Source organism: Apteryx mantelli, chromosome 5, assembly GCF_036417845.1.
Source record: "Apteryx mantelli isolate bAptMan1 chromosome 5, bAptMan1.hap1, whole genome shotgun sequence".
Lineage (NCBI taxonomy): Eukaryota > Metazoa > Chordata > Aves > Apterygiformes > Apterygidae > Apteryx > Apteryx mantelli.
The window spans coordinates 72572804-72591721 of NC_089982.1; the positions used below are offsets into that span (position 1 = coordinate 72572804).

General features: G+C 36.3%; 1 protein-coding gene across 5 annotated transcripts in view; it reads left to right on the plus strand.

The window, feature by feature from the left end:
* CLNK (cytokine dependent hematopoietic cell linker) overlaps positions 1 to 18918 on the plus strand; it is an 80325-nt gene that overhangs the window by 55002 nt on the left and 6405 nt on the right. For all 5 annotated transcript variants that reach the window (XM_013960017.2, XM_067298225.1, XM_067298226.1 and 2 more), the window contains 7 exons: positions 2293 to 2320; positions 5984 to 6002; positions 7146 to 7221; positions 8334 to 8374; positions 12105 to 12238; positions 12610 to 12687; positions 15202 to 15357. In XM_013960017.2, the coding sequence (XP_013815471.1) occupies positions 2293 to 2320; positions 5984 to 6002; positions 7146 to 7221; positions 8334 to 8374; positions 12105 to 12238; positions 12610 to 12687; positions 15202 to 15357 (532 nt within the window). The remainder of the gene's footprint in view (positions 1 to 2292; positions 2321 to 5983; positions 6003 to 7145; positions 7222 to 8333; positions 8375 to 12104; positions 12239 to 12609; positions 12688 to 15201; positions 15358 to 18918) is intronic.

The window sequence follows — 18918 nt, forward strand, 5'->3', positions numbered from 1 at the left end:
TAATATGAAGTAGCTTCATATTCAGATGCGTGACCTGACCTATAGCTGAAAGTTCCAAATCCCATGACTGATTCTTCAGTCATGCAGTTGCTACAACATCCTTCCCCTTGGTAGGGCAGCATATAAATTGAAAGCTCTGTGAGAACTATTATGAGCTGTGTTTGCCAGTAGTCATCAGTATGCAAAGCACTTGGATTTGAAAAGTCCTATTATAAAGCCAAATTCTGTAATATAAATACATGACATTTCATATTCTAGAAGTAAAAGAAGGCAGCAAAAATCATCATTACCAAACTTCACTTCACATTGCAGTTATAGATACCAACATATTTCTAGTAGGGTTTTTTTTAATTATAAGGTTTTTTTAATCACATGAGTAAGAGAGGAGTGGCACAGACTAAGACCACATATGATCTGGGAAGGCACTTCACAGATTTCCCACACAAGCCTAAACAGGCATTTCACCTAAAATATCTGTCACCTGTCTTCAGTCCAGTCCCAGGATTGTATGGCAATACAGCCATTATCAGCTAGACTGTAAGTAAAGTTGTCCAACTGCAGACTTGATTTAGGACTGTAAGATTCATTTTTCCAACAAGATTTGGAAGACTTAGAAAATTGCACACATCATTATTTTTACATTCTGTAAATAGCCTCATAAAAAAATAGGCCTGTGTAGGATCACAGAATGTATCTTAGAAGCTTCGGTGAGATGCAAGCTTTTACATGCCTATGGTATTTAGGGTATATCAATGGCAAAGCCCTTCATGGTAGAATCTAGTTCTGCAAGTACACCTTTATTATCTCTTACCTGTACCATGCACCCAGTATCTTGAATGTAGACTTTCTCATGTCAGATAATGACCTTAGAGCTAACAAATTGCACAAGCTAACACAAAGACAGCCATCTAAATGCCAAACAATTCCTGTCATTTCTTTTACACTTGCAGGAACTTTCCTCTAACAGGTCGTTCAAAAATTTCTTGCCTCTTAACCATTAGATGCTCTCTCCATGCTTATGTTTTCAACAGAGGAGCACGGAAGAGTCTCCTTTTCACTGAATAGGTGCTGAAAAATAGGTCCCAGGGTTTCCTGTACAGTGTCTTCCTTTTGCCTTCTCTTTGATTTAACAAAATAACTCACTGTCTTATTTTTTTAATCCAGGTGGTAAGCTAAAAAGGGACGGGACTCCGGAGCCTTAGAAAAACTTAATAGCTGCTTATCCACACCTTATGTGTGTATAACTTCTAAAACTTGGTCTTAATCTCTTGTATAATGAGATTCAAGCTGCTAAAAAGCACTTTTCAAAATTACATCTTTAAACTATCAAACACCATTATCATACGTCAAAGCTACACTAAGGTTTTCCTGTGAAAAAGGTACAGAAATAAATCCTATTGCTGACCTTCATCAGACTACTGAATTAATCTGTAAGATTTACATAAGAAGAGTCAGGGTCCTGGTACCCTCCTGGTGATAGGTGACTGGCTGATACTCAGGTGGTGCAGACACCAAAATTAGAACTATTTAATGACAGCTTGCACAAGTCAAGGGTTTACTTTGATGACAGAATAGGCTAACCTGTGAATTCTTGTATAAATCCTTTGGAACAGGCTAGGAAAAAGGAGTTCTGGTTCTCAGAGAACAGAACTATTTTTTGAAATATTTTCTGATGATCTTTCTTAGGAAAAGATGTGCCTGTCGATCAGGCATATCATGAGAAGGCATAAACAAACCCTAAATACCTACTTGAATCAGGACCCTGATGAGCATTCTCTATTTCTCTTTACCTGTTTGTATCTTGAGTTCCTCTTCTGCATCTCCTTTCTTCTATGCTTTTCATTCTGCCACTGTGAATGTCTCATTTTTGAATACACTGAACATTTTTGAATGACATTGAACTCTTCAATCTTCAAGGAACTTAACTCCATTTATAGCTGATATTAAATTTGTGATAAGACTTTGTGGCATGAGATGAAAGTATTGAAGACAGCTCATAATCACTCAGATCTCCTCTCCCCTCCTCCCAGAATAAATCCTTAATAAGGACTTTTCTGATTTACCATAATGAATTCAGTGGATGCTATTCCTTTTTATGGAAGTCCATAACCTTTTCTTGCAAATAATTTATGTAAAAAATAACCACCTTCTGAATTTATATACCAGTAATAAAATTCTTCTTTTGCCAAGGGCTGTTAATTTTGCAGTGATAATATAATCAAAGTATTTATGTACTTACAGCTTTTCTTTTATTTTATGATAATGAAATGTTTATAATTCTTTCTTTTCTAGACATCTATCTGTTAAGGAACTCAATGAAGTAAGTAATAATCTTTCCATATAATATTATCACAAAAAGCATGCACAAATTATGTGATGGCACAGCATCTAATGTAATGGCATTTCAGTCCATGACTTGGCCTGTTAGGTAAAAATATTATAATAATCACATTATATTTGGGCAGAAATATATCTTTAATGCATGTAGTATTTTCAAAACCACTACTCTGTGAATGACAGATTAGTTCCTGAAGTTGCTTACAGCAATAAAAATATACACACAGTGAAAAGCTCCCTTCCCAAGTATCTAGATGAAAGCATATCTCTTAACTGCAAAGTGCTGCTGATGTCTATGAAAGATTAACAGCAGGGAGGAACATTCTATTTCAGAGAAATATAGATTCCAGATGTATTTTGGAAAACAGAAAACTGAAATGATAGGATCAGTAGAACTTAAAAGTATTACACTGATGTAAATACAAGGGTACCTCAAACAAAGGTGACCCTTTTCAAGAAGAGGAAATAAAAACTGTCAAGTTTTATATGCAGAACTAACCTTATGTATTACCCTCCACGAGCCACTTCTCCCTCTCTTCCCCCACAGGTATGGCTCCCCCTAGCCTTTCCTAGGGCTTGGCAGACCACCTCCCTTACAAACCTTACAAAATCTGTCACTCAGACAAATGGCTGCTTTGCCTGCAAAATAGCTCTGGCAGTCCCTGACAAAGCCACAGCAACGTTCCTCAGTCTTCTGTGTGATCCTGTAGCTTCCCCCATTCAGACTATTCACAGCCCTCCAAAGAAAGGCAGAGGGCCTCAGCCACAGCGAAGCCCAGCACTCACCTCCCTCTGAACCCCCACACAGCATAACATCCCCCCCCCGCCCCCGTACGGCACAACACACCTGCCCTATGCCAAAGCTCACATTCACACTCCACTATGTCCTCAAACACTTCCTCCTCCTGAACCATGGACAGCCCAGTAAGCCTCTGTGTGTCCCCCAGTTCATGTCCTACCAACCCCATCCTCCAGCTAACAGTCCACCTTCCTCGTGGCCAGTTTGCAAAGCTCACTGCTCTGCATCAAGTACAGCTTTAGGCACAAGGCAACTTTTAGCACTGCCTGGTGTGCTCTCAACTTAAATGCGGTTGAAGCAGCAGCTCTGAGGTCCCGTGTCTGACAGAGAGGCCAAAAAAGCTCTTCCCTCTCTCCCTCCCGTACCTCCAAGCTGACTCTTCTCCTCAGGGCTTCTTCTCCCAGCATAGCTGCCTCTGTGAGGCCCAGCCACTCTGCAGCAGTTCCAGACCCATAGGCCTAAATAAAACATAAAGCAATATGGCATAGAGCAAGTTTTTTTTTTTCTTTTTCAGATCCCAGTTTCTGTAAAAAAAGGGTTTTTAAAAGTGCCTTCACCTTCTGTTCAGGCCAATGAATTAAAGCAGAGGAAATGGGTTTAGCAAAAACTTGATAGAAAATAATGACAAGCAAAAACTTCTTAAGTGGTTTTCTATAGGAAACCAGTCCATAAGATGTATTAAGAGATATATTCCCTTCAATAATGCTGAATGTTAAAGGATGTTTGCAAAATTCAGAAATAGGTTATAATTTATAGCATTTTGCATTTCTTACTGAACTTTTTATTACACTACCATATTTCTATAGTACTTTTTCATCTCATTACAAGAGAACAGAGGAAAGAAAACAGTCTACACTATTATAAAATCCAGCCTCCTCCTATCACAAAAACTGTGTCATAAATCCATATACTGATCTAGCCCTAACTTCAAAATCCTTTGAATTTTTGTTCTTTACAGTTCTGAGTGGGAGACTGTCCCAGAATCTTACTCTTCCCATGGTTAGAAACTGTTTTATTTTGCAAGATTTTTACAATACAGGCTTTGATTGCAATATTGTAATAAGCACTTAATGCTTGGTACACAAAAAGCTTTGTCTTGTCCTAGATGCTGGCTCGTTACAGAAACCAAATATGAAAACACCCCCAAGAACAACAAATATCTTACATCTGTAATTAATATTTCTGACTTGGCACTGTACAGCTGCCCAAATACTGCAGCTCATAATAAGCTCATAGCTTGGCAGACATTTTAAGGAGGAATATTGTACATCTCATAACATGAAAAAGATAAAATTTAATTTGGATCACTTCACATTCATACAGCTCCCAAGGCATAAGGATCACACCTGAAGAAGTGTGATCTTGTCAAGTTTGCAGACACCAAACTGCGGGTCAATATGCTTGAGAGCTGGACTGCCATTCACAGGGACCCAGACAGGCTAGTGGAAAGGGAGAAAAGGAACCTCATGAAATGCAACACAGACAAATGCAAAACCCTGCATCTGGGATGGACTAACCCCCTGCAACACTGACAGACTTGGTAGCAGCTATGCTGGAAAGGACCTGGGGACGGTAGGCTAAACATAAGCCATCAGTGTGCCCTGGTAACTAGAAGGCTAACAGCATACAGAGCTGTATCAACAGAAGCAGAGCCAAGAGATCAAGGGAAGGAATTATTCCCCTTTGCTCATTAGACAACATCTGAAATATTGTACAAGGCTGGTGTAGATAGACAGAGTGGGTCAGCAGAGGACTGGAACACCCACCCTGTGAAATGAGCCTAGGGGAGCTGGACCTAGTAGCAGCCTTCCAACACTTAGTTACAGATTACCCAGAAGGCAGACCCAGGCACTTTACAGAGTGCACAGTGGAAGTAAAAGACAATGATCACAAATTGAAACTGGGGAGGTTTCAACCAGATAGAGGAAAAAAAAATCAGTAGGAGGGTAAGTGCTGGAACAGGTTGTCCAGAGAGGCTATGAAATTTGTGGTGCTGGAGGTTTGCAAGACCTAACTGGATGATAATCTGAGCCCTGGTCTGATCTCATGGCTCACCCTGCTTTGAGCAGGAGTGTACTAGATATCTGCAAAGGTCCCTTCCAACATGAATGATGCTATAAATTTCTAATTAATGGGAAAATATTTTGGGGGCAATAACTCTTAAGGAAGACTCAAGTAGCAACATCTACAAAGAGTGGAAAATTCTTTTCTTTAATATTTCTGTATTATACTCTTGTGTATCAGAAATATCAAAATAATTGAAATCATATTACAATCAAAATAATTACTATTCCTGTGTGAATCAAATACAGAAATACAGTGAAAGTTTATGAGTCAAACACTAGTCCCTAGACACTTATCTATCATTTATTTGTTTGTAATATAATATGCTGCATTAACACTGTCCACACAGTGATTTTGAATGAAATATCTACCAAAACAAGAAAAATTACTGTACTATCAGTTAAGGAGCCTGAAAATAAATGACTGATTTTAATCTGTTGATGGTATGTCTCTGATTTAATACAAGATCAACAAAGGAAACACCTTGCTATAAGTTAAACTAATATACAATAGTGATCGTGAAATGGTGTTTTAGTGAGTGCATCGTTGAGACAAACTGTATGTTCAGTTATACCCCTAAAAATTCAAGTCTCCTTGTTGCCAGTGAATTGAGATCAGAATTCAGCCTGAGTTTCTGACAAAGTGATTAAGATATTTAGGTATTCATAGTGGTATGTCTGTAAATTGTTTTAAAATCAAAAGATGTTTGGGTCTCTTGTTGTAAATTCAAGTTGGTGATCAAAAAATGTATCTGTTTGTCATCTATTTTATCATTTTATACAGGCATCCGGAATAGAACAAGGTTAGTACATAATAATATGATATAAATTTGCTGTCTTTCCTTCATATAAGAACACACCAGCTGAAGCAATCAGTATAGGAACCTGATATCTGTGCTGCCATGTAGCATCAGACAGTCTGGCCCTGTATTCAGACTAGTAAGAGACATCCCTCAGGTATACCTCTGCTGAGAACAGATTTAGAGTGCCCTCAACAGTTGTGGAAGACATACTGGGAAAAGGAATTTAATGTGGCATTAATTACACCTATTTGAGCAACCAGGGCATCACATTTGTTCTGAGCATATCAAAATCCTTGGGTCCTGGTGAAAACATGACTGTTGGAACCTGAAAAAATTGAGGGAAGAACATTCTGAACTGTGAAGCCTGTGGATTAATTCGATCTGCGCAGAGATCATCTCTCTTCTCTCCCTCTTGCCTCCAGTAATTTGAAGTTGGGAATTTTGAAATAAATATTTGTAAAAGTTTTAGGTTTTTAAAGATGCAAATGGGCCCAAATCAGTTTTTAAAAAACGTGTTTGAAAAACATGTCAATTCTTCAGACTTACTGACTTCGTTCAGCTTTTAAAAACTGGCTTGAGCCACTCACTGTGTAAGTGTGCCCTGCTTCTTAAGGTCCATAAAAAAATATTACTCTGAAATATTCCGAGAATAGATACAGGAGAAAAAAATTTTATGCAGTTTATATCTGCATATCAATAAGTTCATAGTTTTCTCTGGCAGTTCCTTTTGAGGCATAAGGCACAGTTGCCTGATCTTTAACTAGAAAGAGTATCAGCTGCATTAATACACTCACTGCCTACTTATATCTCCCTACAGAAAGGATTTATGAATCCTCCATACACTTCTAGTAGAGCATTCTGCATTATTTACCTATATGCTAATTCATATTTGCCATCAACAAAGCTTGTAATATTCAGTGTCACATGCAACATTCAATACTAGTATAAATGTTTCCCATTGAAATCATTAGTTTAATTCTTAAAGTCAGACTGATTGTAGCCTTTAAGCTTTTACTACTGAACTGCTTTCCATCATATATGAACTTAAATTAATTTAATTCATGGTAGTTGTTAGATACTGTCAAAGTTGCACATGACAGGAAATAATACTTTTTTTATTATTATTATTATTATTATAAACAGTGGCAGATTTGGGGAAGAAACTTGAATTAAATTTCCAAGCAGAACAGTATAAACCAAAATATCATCCTGAAGACAGGTAGGAATATAAGAATTTCATGAATATGTACTGGATGCTTCAAAACCTAACCATTCTGCACCTAGAAAACTGATCTTCACTATGCAATAAAAGCAAGATGATACCACTCTCTGATGCCACATAGTGAAACATTATGTTTTATTCTGAAGCATGGGAATAACTGTCTTTCAGAATTGCCTTCAAGCTATTGTAATTGCACATGCAATTTTTGTCGTTAATAATATACTACTGTACTATATTTTTCCCTCAATTTCCATGATAGGATGTTAAATATACTATATAAAGAAGCCATGTCATCCCCAACCTCAGCATTTCCCCTCCCACATATATTTTTTTTATACATAAAGAAAACAGGTGGCCTTCTGAAGGCCAGTTATTCCTCTGTAGGAGTCTGCCAGTTTCTCCTAATTTTCTGCTTTTCCAACCTATGCAAATCTTTCTTTTTCAAAGGTATTTTTAAATCTAAATCTATCACACCTCTGCTCTTCTTAAGCACTTAATAAAAAATAAAAGATAGTATAGGATAACTTGAAGTGGTTTAGTATCTTTCCTAGACAAATACAGCTGAGTGAGAAAACAGAACCTCTTGCCTAACCTTATTTACAATGCTGGAGTTTCTCGGAGATAAAATTTTTGCATATACTAAATTTAGTAGTATTTGTGACTTGTTTCTTGTTGTGTGGTAGCAGTGCACTTCCTAATGAAAGGGTTCTAGCTGATATTTTCAGTACAATCAGCTGAGTACTCAGCAGTGGTCTAGAAAATCACAAATGACAGGGAACAATTGTTCACTGTCTCTTTCTATAGAAAAACTGGTAACATCAGGGGAAATTAGTGGGGGATAGGTTCAAAACAGACAAAGTATGAAACTCTTGTTGTAGAGAGTAAAAATTTAGAGAATTTCAAGAAGTGGCTAGGCAGGTTAATGGAAGAGAAATCCATCAAAAGCTATTAAATACAAAACCACCACCTGAAACCCAGGAAGGCCCTAAGCTGCAATTTGCTGAAGGATGGAAGGATACTCTGGGGAATATATGCACTGCCCTGCCTCTGCACTGCCCACTACAAGAAACATTTGTCTGACATTACTTTCATTTATTGCTTTCTCCTAGTCTTCCATGTACACGGGGTTCTAAAAATGTTTGCAGCTCAGGTAAGAACCACAGATTGCTTTGAAACCTAAAACAGGAATGGATGAATGCTAGTTACAGTTACATGTGCAAAACTGTGACATAATAAGAAACAAATCTGTGTTTGTGTGTGTGTGTATGTCTGCACTGGGTATTTTCGATGCAGGGAGTTAGTGTAGAGGGAGCTAAACCAGACAAAAAACAAAACATGACACAGACAATAGTCATGAAGAAGCAACAGGAAAGTTACGTGCTTGGTTATACACCTGTGACTGGTTCAATCTAAGAAAAATTCATTCTCCCCATGGCGAACCTAGAATCAGTGTTAAACCATTACAGAACACCATACCCAGAAAACTAAGCCGATTTGGACAAACCAAGGAAGAACAATAGGGAGAGGAAGAGATGGAAAATTGTTTAGGTATACAAAGAAACACTTACAGAGAAAGAGCATGCTGTGAGCAGAACAGTCTGCTTTTCCAGGCAAAGATAGAATTAGCTGGGCTAAGCGGAAGTTACAGATGCTCAAGACATTATATAGGCTCCACTATTGCTTTAATACCTTTGTGTAAAGGAATAAATTGGGCTCTTCCGCAAAGAAATTGCAGATTCCTAGAGGGAAGACTTTGTAGGTGTCATATTCAGACAAGTCTGTCAACTTATTATGGCTGGAAATAGTACATTCACTGGACTGCATGATTTTACCTAAGGGAATGTACTGGAAGCCAACATTAACCTCTGTGGGCGCCCTGCCAAAAACAGGTCCATGGTATGGCTTGCCCAGTAACCATGGCAACATCACTGTTCATTTTCCTTCTATTTTTCTGAGAATCCTAGAACTCAATGCAACATAAAGGAGTAATTTCACTAGTATCTTATGCATAGAGATTCCTCTCTAACCCAGATGATGATACTTCTGCAAACATTTAAAAATTGTGTTAGCTTTTTGCTGTCATTTTATCACGTATCATCCACCCACCTCTCTTCCTAATCTCTTCTAGAAAAACATGGCCTGTTTTTTATTTAACCCCAAATTTCTATTTGGTTTATCCCTACTTATTCAATAAACTTACAACTACTTTAAAAAGCATTTCCATAAATCCAAGAGAGAGGTAAAAGACACCATCTGCTTATGGGTTTTTGAAAAGCAAAATCCCTTTATCACCCATACTAAATGACAAAAATTGTGTAAGCAAAAGAAAATATCTGTCATTCTACTGTGTAAGCATGATTTCTTTTTGCATAAATATATACTAAGGAGAAAAGATACTATAAGGAAAATTATTTCTTTAATATATTTGTCTTTCATAAACAGACTAATTTATGAAGAACAAACTCCATCTTCAGGATGGATGCATTATAAATGCATGACATTGCAACATGACCTTGGTCTTTTGGGGTTTTTTTGAACTTCATTAAAAGCACACCAGTCAAGTAAGTTTGTGCTATCACACCACAACAATTGGCAAATTAAGCAAAATGTAAGGCTAGCTACACCACAAAACTCATGTGGGTTATATAACCAGGTATTTTGAAAATCCCATTAGACTTTTTACATACCTAAATAAGCTTAAACATCTGTTCTTAAGTGATTTACTAACTTGTCCAGTAGACTTTTGAATATTTCCAAGGATGGATCAACGTCTCTGGGCAACTTGTTCCAATATTTTAACCACCCTCATGGTGAAAAACAAAAAAACAACAAGCAAAAAAAAAACCCTACTCAGAATTTTCCTGTATTACAACTAGTGTCCATTACTTCTTATCCTCTTCCTGTGCACCTCTGGGAAGAGTCTGGCTCCAGCTTTTCTACACCCTCCCACTAGGTAGTTGCAGACAGCAATAAGCTCTCTCTTCAGCCTTCTCTTCTTAAGGCTATACAACCACAGCTCCTTCAACCTCTCCTTCTTCATCATGTGCTCCCCCACCCCCTGACTTTCCTGGTGGCACTCCACTGAATTCATTCCAGGATGTCAATGTCTTTCTAGTTAGTACTGGGGAGCCCAAAATGACGCTTTCAATTACCTAATTTGCTTAAGAACTAGATCAAAGTTTATCAATAAAAAGAAAAGTCCATGTTTGGATTAAAATAAAACTTTTGAGAAGAAATCTCAATTTTGTTAAATTTATACAAATAACATTTTATGTAAATAACTTCTACATATGGCTGTCTTTCTCTCCGTTTGGTATTTTTAGCTTTTATTGTTGAAAACTAATGATTTTCTTGTGCAAAAATTTAAAACATTCTTTTTCAATTTCTTGGTGAGCATTGCAAGAGAATTTTCTACTTCTTGTCCTGCAGTTTAAGACTTAGCAGAAAAATTTCTACTGAATATAGATTGATTGCCCATTGAAGACAGCTGCTTTTCTACTGACATCAGTGGGCATTGTTTACTGCCTTAAAAATAAATGTAATGCTGTCAGAAACCAGAACATGGCACACACATGCATGAAACAATGAAACACAATGAAAACTATTCATCTGTAAAAGAACCATCTTCCTCGTTGAATTCCTTTAATATTCTATTATACACTGTGTATAGGCAGAAAAGTAATAAACTGATAGAACATGAACCATAGATAAAACATAATGAAATATAGTTTCAGCAAACACTGCTGTCTCTTGTCACAGTCACCAGCAAGAAAGATGGAAAGGACTGATAATTACATATTCACTCATTCACTTCTGTAACACTCACAAGGTCCGTTCTCCCCAAAACATTGCACAAAACAAAATCCAATCTGTTGTATAGCAGGATACATTTTTTATTCTTCCTCAAGTAACCATTTTTTCCATATCATGTACATGTAAACTGCTTTTCAAATACACAACTAGAAATATTCCATCGCTTTTCCTCGGGCTGCAGTTCCACTGCAGCCTAACCTTACCCAGTTAGCACGCCTTCCCCTGTTACCCTACGCTGCATGTTCCTGCCCCGGCCCTTGTGCTCACACGGCTCTCCTGTGACATGGCATGCTGATTCCAGCTGTTAAATGTTCAGTGTTAAATATACAGAATGCTAATCACTTTTGCTTCAAGAGGACAGTTTTCAGCTATCTAGGCTCCCTCAGTCAGCTCTCTCTAATCTCACCAGTAAGGAGGGCGTAGGAACATGCAGCCTAGGAACACCATCTTCATAACACAAGAGGAAGCAGACTCACTTCTCTGCATTCAAAAAACAGGTCCTGGTCCAAAATTTATTAATTTAAACTTCTGTCTGCTCTGCAACTTGTTTATCAGGATAGCAGAACTTCTGAATCCTTTCAGACTCCTACAGCTCGGTAGAAACATCTGACAGTGGGATAGTAAGTGGCTATAATATACTTTGATCAAACACTACTACAAGGGTTCAAAAGGTGAAAGTAGAACAGAATGAACTGTTACACTTGTAGAATACAAATGTCCCTATATATTTATTAAATATTTTATTTAGCATTAAATATTTAATTACTAATTTCTGTTTAACATTTAATTACGTTTATGTGCCCATGAACCTAGCAGAGTGACATCAATTAAAAAAAAATCTGAAAAATCTCTTTGGGCTTGAATCTGAAATTACTGATGCTGTATTAGTACAAGACCAATTGGAATTGATAATTCCAAATTTTAAAGGTTAATATCACAAAAGTGTATTTCCAAGCTGTAAATGGTACTCCAATACATACTGAGTAAAAAGTGATATGGTAAAATGAAGCTATAATTTAAACTTAAACCATGTGATTTTTTTTTTCCTTCTGAATTTACTTTTACAGGGTCCATGTTAAATGTAGAGAGTTTGTCAGTTAAGAGGTCACCATCTCCTACACAGCTCCTATCATATGAAAATAAATCAAAACATTCCTTTGTAAAACGGGAAATGGAATCTCTTACCCAGCCCATTGAAAAGGTAAAGAATGCTTCATTTAGTAAAGAGACAGTTTCTTAGAAAACAGGATTATCACTGTACAACGTACACACACAAGAACTGCTGTTTACTGAATATACTTCTCTATGAACTTAAGTGGTCTGATAGCTGTGTGTTTTCAGCACCCCTGAAGAGTCCAATATGAGTTTATGATACTACGGATAACAAATTTGATGCCTAATTTGAAACAGATTTTCTAAAATAATTTCTTGATACAGATGCATCACAATTGTTTTGATAAACTGTGATAAACTTGTTTTAAATGCAGTTAGATACAATAATTTTTCATTGGCTTTTGCTTCTGCCAGTTGTGGTTAATTTCTACATACTAATTATGATATCTTAAAATTAAGGATTTAAACAAATATGACTGGTACATTGGAGAATATGATCGCCATGAAGCAGAGGAGGCATTGTTACAGGAAAACACTGTAAGTACAATTTATCTTGAAACCAGTGGTGTAGACTTGTGGAGAAAACATTTGTAAACTAACTACGATAGTTTACAAGTGCTTTGTAACCTAATCATACAATCCATAACAACTTAAATTTGATACAAAAATATATAAAGAGTTTAAAATGTTGCTCTTTATGTTTTTATTGCATTTTGCTAAACATGTATACATTAAAATGTTTAATTTTGACACTATCAAACATATATATTATCACCAAGTATTTTACTGATTGACTCTTCAGAGATTATTAATGGGATTAGGAGCAGCAGCATATTTCAGTATTTTGAACTTTTTCTTTTTTTCTTTTTTTTTTAAATAAACTGATAGGCATAGGAGCACTTTTGCAGTCATTATTATGTTTAAGTTCTTTGCAAGGTGAGATCTAAAAGAAGTGGGCTGAACAGAAGGAGCAGCATGATCCATGGGAGCTGAAAGAACAGAGCAGAGTGACCCGGACAACATAGAACAGTAGAGGTTGAGAACATTGGTTTATGAGCTATAGAAAGGATACTTTCATTGTCCCACTCTAGGCAAAGTGGGTGGGATAAAAAATACTGCTCGATTACTGGTTTAAAAAACGATATATGGTATGGTCAACAAAAGGTATAAAATCTTCCTAATCTGTAATTTATTCAGAGATTGAAATCATGTCTGCAGGGCTGAAATATGAGAGTCCCATTCAGACCTGTCAACCTCCAGCATCCAAAATTATGAAGGCTGTATTTTTTCTTTTTATTATTATTATTGACTACTTTTTTTCCCACCTCTTGTTGAGTCTTTTAAGGACACTTGTCCAACTTTCATCTTCAGTAAGGAGGGCTAAACATTTCCTTAAGAAAAAAAACAAATTTTGAGAAACTCACAATAGCATTAGGAGTTTTCCACTGAGCACATTGTGGATTAGAATAAATACAGTGACTGGTTTTTTTCAGGGTAATTTTACCACAGAACCTCTCAGCAGCACTCTCAGAAGAGAAAGCGTATTCATCGAAAAAGCTATGAGAATAATGACCAGTTTGCTATAAAGGGTTAATCCCCAGCAGAGCACTTCAAATAGCTGCTGCCCTGCAGGACACTGTGCAGTGCTGCACTTCCTGTTAACTGCCAGAGGTTCTGTGGCAGGCGCACACGAGAACCAGCTGTAGAGAGATTCTGAGGACACTGAGACTAAATTACAATAGCATCAAGTTATTCCAATATTGTTAACTTTCCCAAAATCTGTGGGTTTCAGCTGGGTTTCCAGTCACATACGCTCAGAAAGGATTTTACAATGTTTCTTTAGACTACTTCTATGCATAATATTTTTAAATAAAGTACTGGATGCCATGGCAAATGGGAGAGAAGCCAGTTTCTCAATGGGCTCAACTATTCCTTAAGGAAAGAAATTCCATTTAGAGCGATGGCTTGAGGCTACCCATCAGCTGTAAATTTTATTGCACTACCCTGAACTGGCCACTCTGAGAAGACTTTAGAAAACAAAGAATACAGCCACTCTGTGTTTGTACAGCAAAGTAGCATCAGAGAAAAGCAACTAATAAAAGTGTGCTATTTGTCATAGCCAAGTGTGAGAGTTACCTCATGAAAACAAGGTTCTCCGATACCGTAGCCTGGTTCACAGCTCTTTGTACCTAGAAGGGCTATCAGCAAGAACAGTGATACAGGGGGTATGTTTTGGACTTAATTTTATTCATAGCATCTTCGAGGAACAGCATAGTGATTTTCAGCTATCCAAAATTCAAACACATTTCTTGATGAAGAAATCAAGAGATGATATTAATTAACTGCATATCCTTTTAAAAAAGTAACATAATTCAGGACTCCTGGTGCAGTTAAGAATTCTGGTCTGCAATTCCTACAGTCCCTATTACAGTGACATTAACTTGTCATTATTCAGAAAGAATCTAAAAACTTAGAGGTTCTTAGTTTCATTGATCTACATTTTCTTCTTTCATTCTTTCAAAGAATTGTTCTAAATTTATGAACACAAAATAAAATAGCTTTTTTTAAAGAAAACATGGATTATAGTCTCCCTACCCTTAATGGAATTACTATCACTCCCTTCCTGCCTACTGTCAACCATTAACTTCCCTCTTTTCCCTGATTTGACTTTCAATACCCGTGTTAATTTTAAAATCATTTTCTAGCATGGAATTTCAATACAGATTTCAGACTAATATTGTACAATATAGTAGTAGTGATCTAGCTATGATTTTTCACTAGTGTCAGTCAAAGTCTGTTGATTATATATGACTCATTACAGAAATTAGCTATTTTAATACAAGCGGTTTCACTATGCTTAAAAAAACACTTTGCTAAACTGCCTACAAATAAATTCCATTTAAGAAGTAGATTTTGTTGCAGCTGTGTAATACAGCACTGTTATAATAATTCTGCAAGATGTATCCCCAAACTATAGTTATGGGCAATGTATGAAAATGCTTTTCATTAGGATTTACTCTTATAACAACTATTATAATCTGTGTCATACAGGATGAGACATTCTTGGTCAGAGACTGTTCAAAGAAATCAAATGCTGAACCATATGTTTTGGTTGTCTATTATGGAAAAAAGGTATACAACATTAAAGTACGTTTTCTGGAAGACAGCCAACAGTATGCACTGGGAACAGGGCTCAGAGGAGATGACGTAAGTAAAATACCATCTAATGTTATAGTCTATTGGTTGTGTGTTGCACTTAACAGCTCTTCATACTAAAGGCAATTAGTTATAAACTCCCCCACACAGAAAAGTTGCTTTATGCTTCATTAAAGTTTGTTTTACAGTCCTCTCATTTCGAGTATGTTTTAAGCAATTTCAAGATAATTTAAATCACATTCTGATGTAAATCAATGTGAAAATTTCCTAAGAATGGATAATTCTGTCTAAATACTTCTGCCTACTCTGACTCTAGGTAACACCAGCAAAGCAAAGGGGAAGAGTCCTTCCTTTCAAGATATACATCTTTATACATACAACAACACATTTTGTAGTTTTTTACAATAATATATAAGCAATGTTTTAAAACACATGCAGCTCTATACATCTGACCAGCATGCCCTGTTGCTATTACTGCTGTATAATCATCCAGTTTCTCATATTGTCTCTCTCTCAAATAGCAAAAGGGAAATCAGCATCTTTAAAAAGAAATGAGGAAATACAACAAAAGTTGTCATGGATATTCAGAAGCAATGAAAGAATTATTTCTTTCTCTTCAATCAGTCTTTGAAATATAATAAAGTTAAATTAGAAAATCCCCTTAGATTAGCAATATGCTCCTTTACGTAATTAAATTTGATTACATTCATCATAAGAGTCTAATTGCTATTCTAATTATATGGTTAAGTAACAAATACTATATCTGCATGTCTTCCCCACATGAAGAAAAAAATATTTCAGAACTGAAACAGTTATCTCCATAAAGATACAATACTTGCAAAAAAAATTAAAGAAACTTACAGAAGTCCTAGCTGAGCATCAGATCATGCATAAGGGAGGACCAGACTTTGCAGCAGGAAAAGGAGAACAAGAAACTATTATGCAGATTATTAAATACGCAATCAATAGACAGATAGCCAAATAAAGTGAAATGGCAAAGCCACTGCAGCTGTCTTCAATTATGTCCTTTTTATGAGTGATAGTACTTTTAAAACTTATCTTTTCTATAGCTAGACTTGAAAAACTCAACTCAAAACTCATTCTAGCTAACTTGATGAATTTGCCAGGACCATGACTAAATTTGGACTCTCTTAGAAATTGCGGCATAGGATTCATGAGCTTTCAGAGATGAGACACAAATTTTACTGGCAAATTGTTCTTCAGGAACATTGGTTTAATAATGAGGAAAAAGACCTCTTTGTTCGAGCACGATAAAACAGTTTGGGAAGCAGAAAGGTAGAACAAATTAAGAACAACACTGCATATATCATCGTGGCATTGCTGCTGAGGACTATCAGTCCTCTGTAAAACACTGTCTCTGAACTGAACCTCCTAGATAAATTCTTGGAGTTTTAGTATGTCCCTAACAGAATGCAAGTTTAGTTTTCCATAACTGTTAGGTTGTTTAGTCTTCCTATAATGGCCCAAATCAGAAAGTCTCAGATTAGAAGAGATGACTGATTTAAAAAAATGGAATGACACAAATACAGTATACTACAAAATAATGCAGTATGTGTATTACACACTACTACAAATTAATGACATAAAGCCAAAGTCTTAACATTTTAGCAGATCTGACAATTAAGGCAACTTAGAAAGAAAAAAAGTGACCTGAACACAATATGAAAACAATTTTAAGGGTGAACAAACAACTTTTACAGAACCAGAAGGAAGGAGAACATGATTCCTCCTGTCTCAGGAAATATCAAAAAATCATGACTTTCTGGTTGGTTTCAACTTGTTCACAGAAAGCAAACGTCTTAAGCAGAGGTTCTGGAATGACACTACTCAGATTAGAACGTTACATTCCAGAATAAGGATTTCAAGCATCTAGTAAATTACCAATAGTATATCTAAGACTTGGCTCTAACAGACAAGTCTGTAATCGTGACATGCATCTTAAACCTTTTTTTAATATTGAGTGAATAATTTTTTTCTTTTATTTAGAAATCTTCCATAGATCAACTACAACAGAAAAATTACAGAATTGTTTTGCTAGATAATCAGTTATGTGTAGCACTGGGGAGCCACAGAGATGACAGCCCCCCATTTCTCTGCATTATTTTCAGCAGATGTGAAAATAAAATGAACACACTGAAGTAGGCAAGAAGTGCAAAAGTAATAATGAACGATCAGTGGCACCAACCCTGTTCAGCAGAGCTACTTTCATCTCAGATCACCTGAAAGGATTTACCAAACTGTTCTTTCTTGAAAATTAAAATCTCAGCTTCTGCACCTCTCCTAAGATTCTTGTCTCAAGGGGGTTAAAACAATTTGTCAGGCTGTGTCAGCAATCAAAGTGCAGCCTATAATTTTCCAATATCTATTAAATGCTTTTCAGAATGCTCTGCATTGTCCCTTTGCTCTGTAGGGAACCCCTCTGTTGTACTACATTTTGCAGTATACAATGCAGACCAGATGCTTTATCAAAATCAGGTGACTATCTCTTCTTTACCTGGTAAGAGAAAGAAAAAAACCCACCAAAAGTGCAGACCTATTGCACAGTATCTATATATTGGCATTTTCTCTCCCATTTTATTCACAGGTTCAGTATTTCTGATTTTCTGCAATGTATTTTCACTTTTGGATTAGTCTATTTCCATCCCTTAAAAGCTTTTTATTTTCTTACACGTTTAACAAAATTCTTCAAAGTTTTTCCTATCCTATTACAACTCTTGATTTTCCAGGTACAGATTATGCAGTGCTAACACTTTATACCACGAATGTAGCTTTTCTATTAACAATTTTTTGAAAATTTAATTCAACTTTCATACAGGGCATCATTAGCTCTTGTGTAACCTTACAAAGATATTTCATCATCAGACTTTTGATTATCTTAGAAAATTGTTACTTCTGTGTCAGAGTGACAGTGATCAACAGCAAGTAACTGAAATCCCATGCACATAAATTAGTACTAAACTTGAATATAATGCATACAAGCAAAGGAGAATAAAACAATTTTAACTCTGTTAGTATACCTAAATCTTTTGCTAGCAGTTAAGCCACAGATGTTCACATCTACATATACATTTCATGTATTTTGTTGATCCAACTAGGGGCCAAATCACACAAAGCAATAATGGCCAGGTCCCCAAATGGGACATATGTGAAATTTAGGCATTTACATTCAAAATTGCTGTCATGAACACCCTCTGTTTGGCTGTTGCCTTCCGCCACTGCAATCACTTTTCAATATTAAAGATCCACAGACACCTGTATCTCTTCTTTTCATATATACAGCTGTTTTGACAGCTCAAAATGACTCAAAACCTTGCTTACATTCAAAGCTAATCATGACACAAAAATTAAACACTGTTCTTGTTAACTCTTTGCAAAACTAAATCTGTCACGCACAAAACACATTGTTTTACCACGCCTGCAGCTTCAGGCTCAACTCAAAATGCAGTGACAACTGCTTTATTTTCTAAAACCAAAGGCAGGAGTAGGCTGTGCTTCAGCTCACAGCCTGTTTTACAGAATAACTTAGACTATGGACAGATGTGTATCTCTGGATCTAGCTGTGCTGGCCACAGATGTTTTCTCAGTCATCAC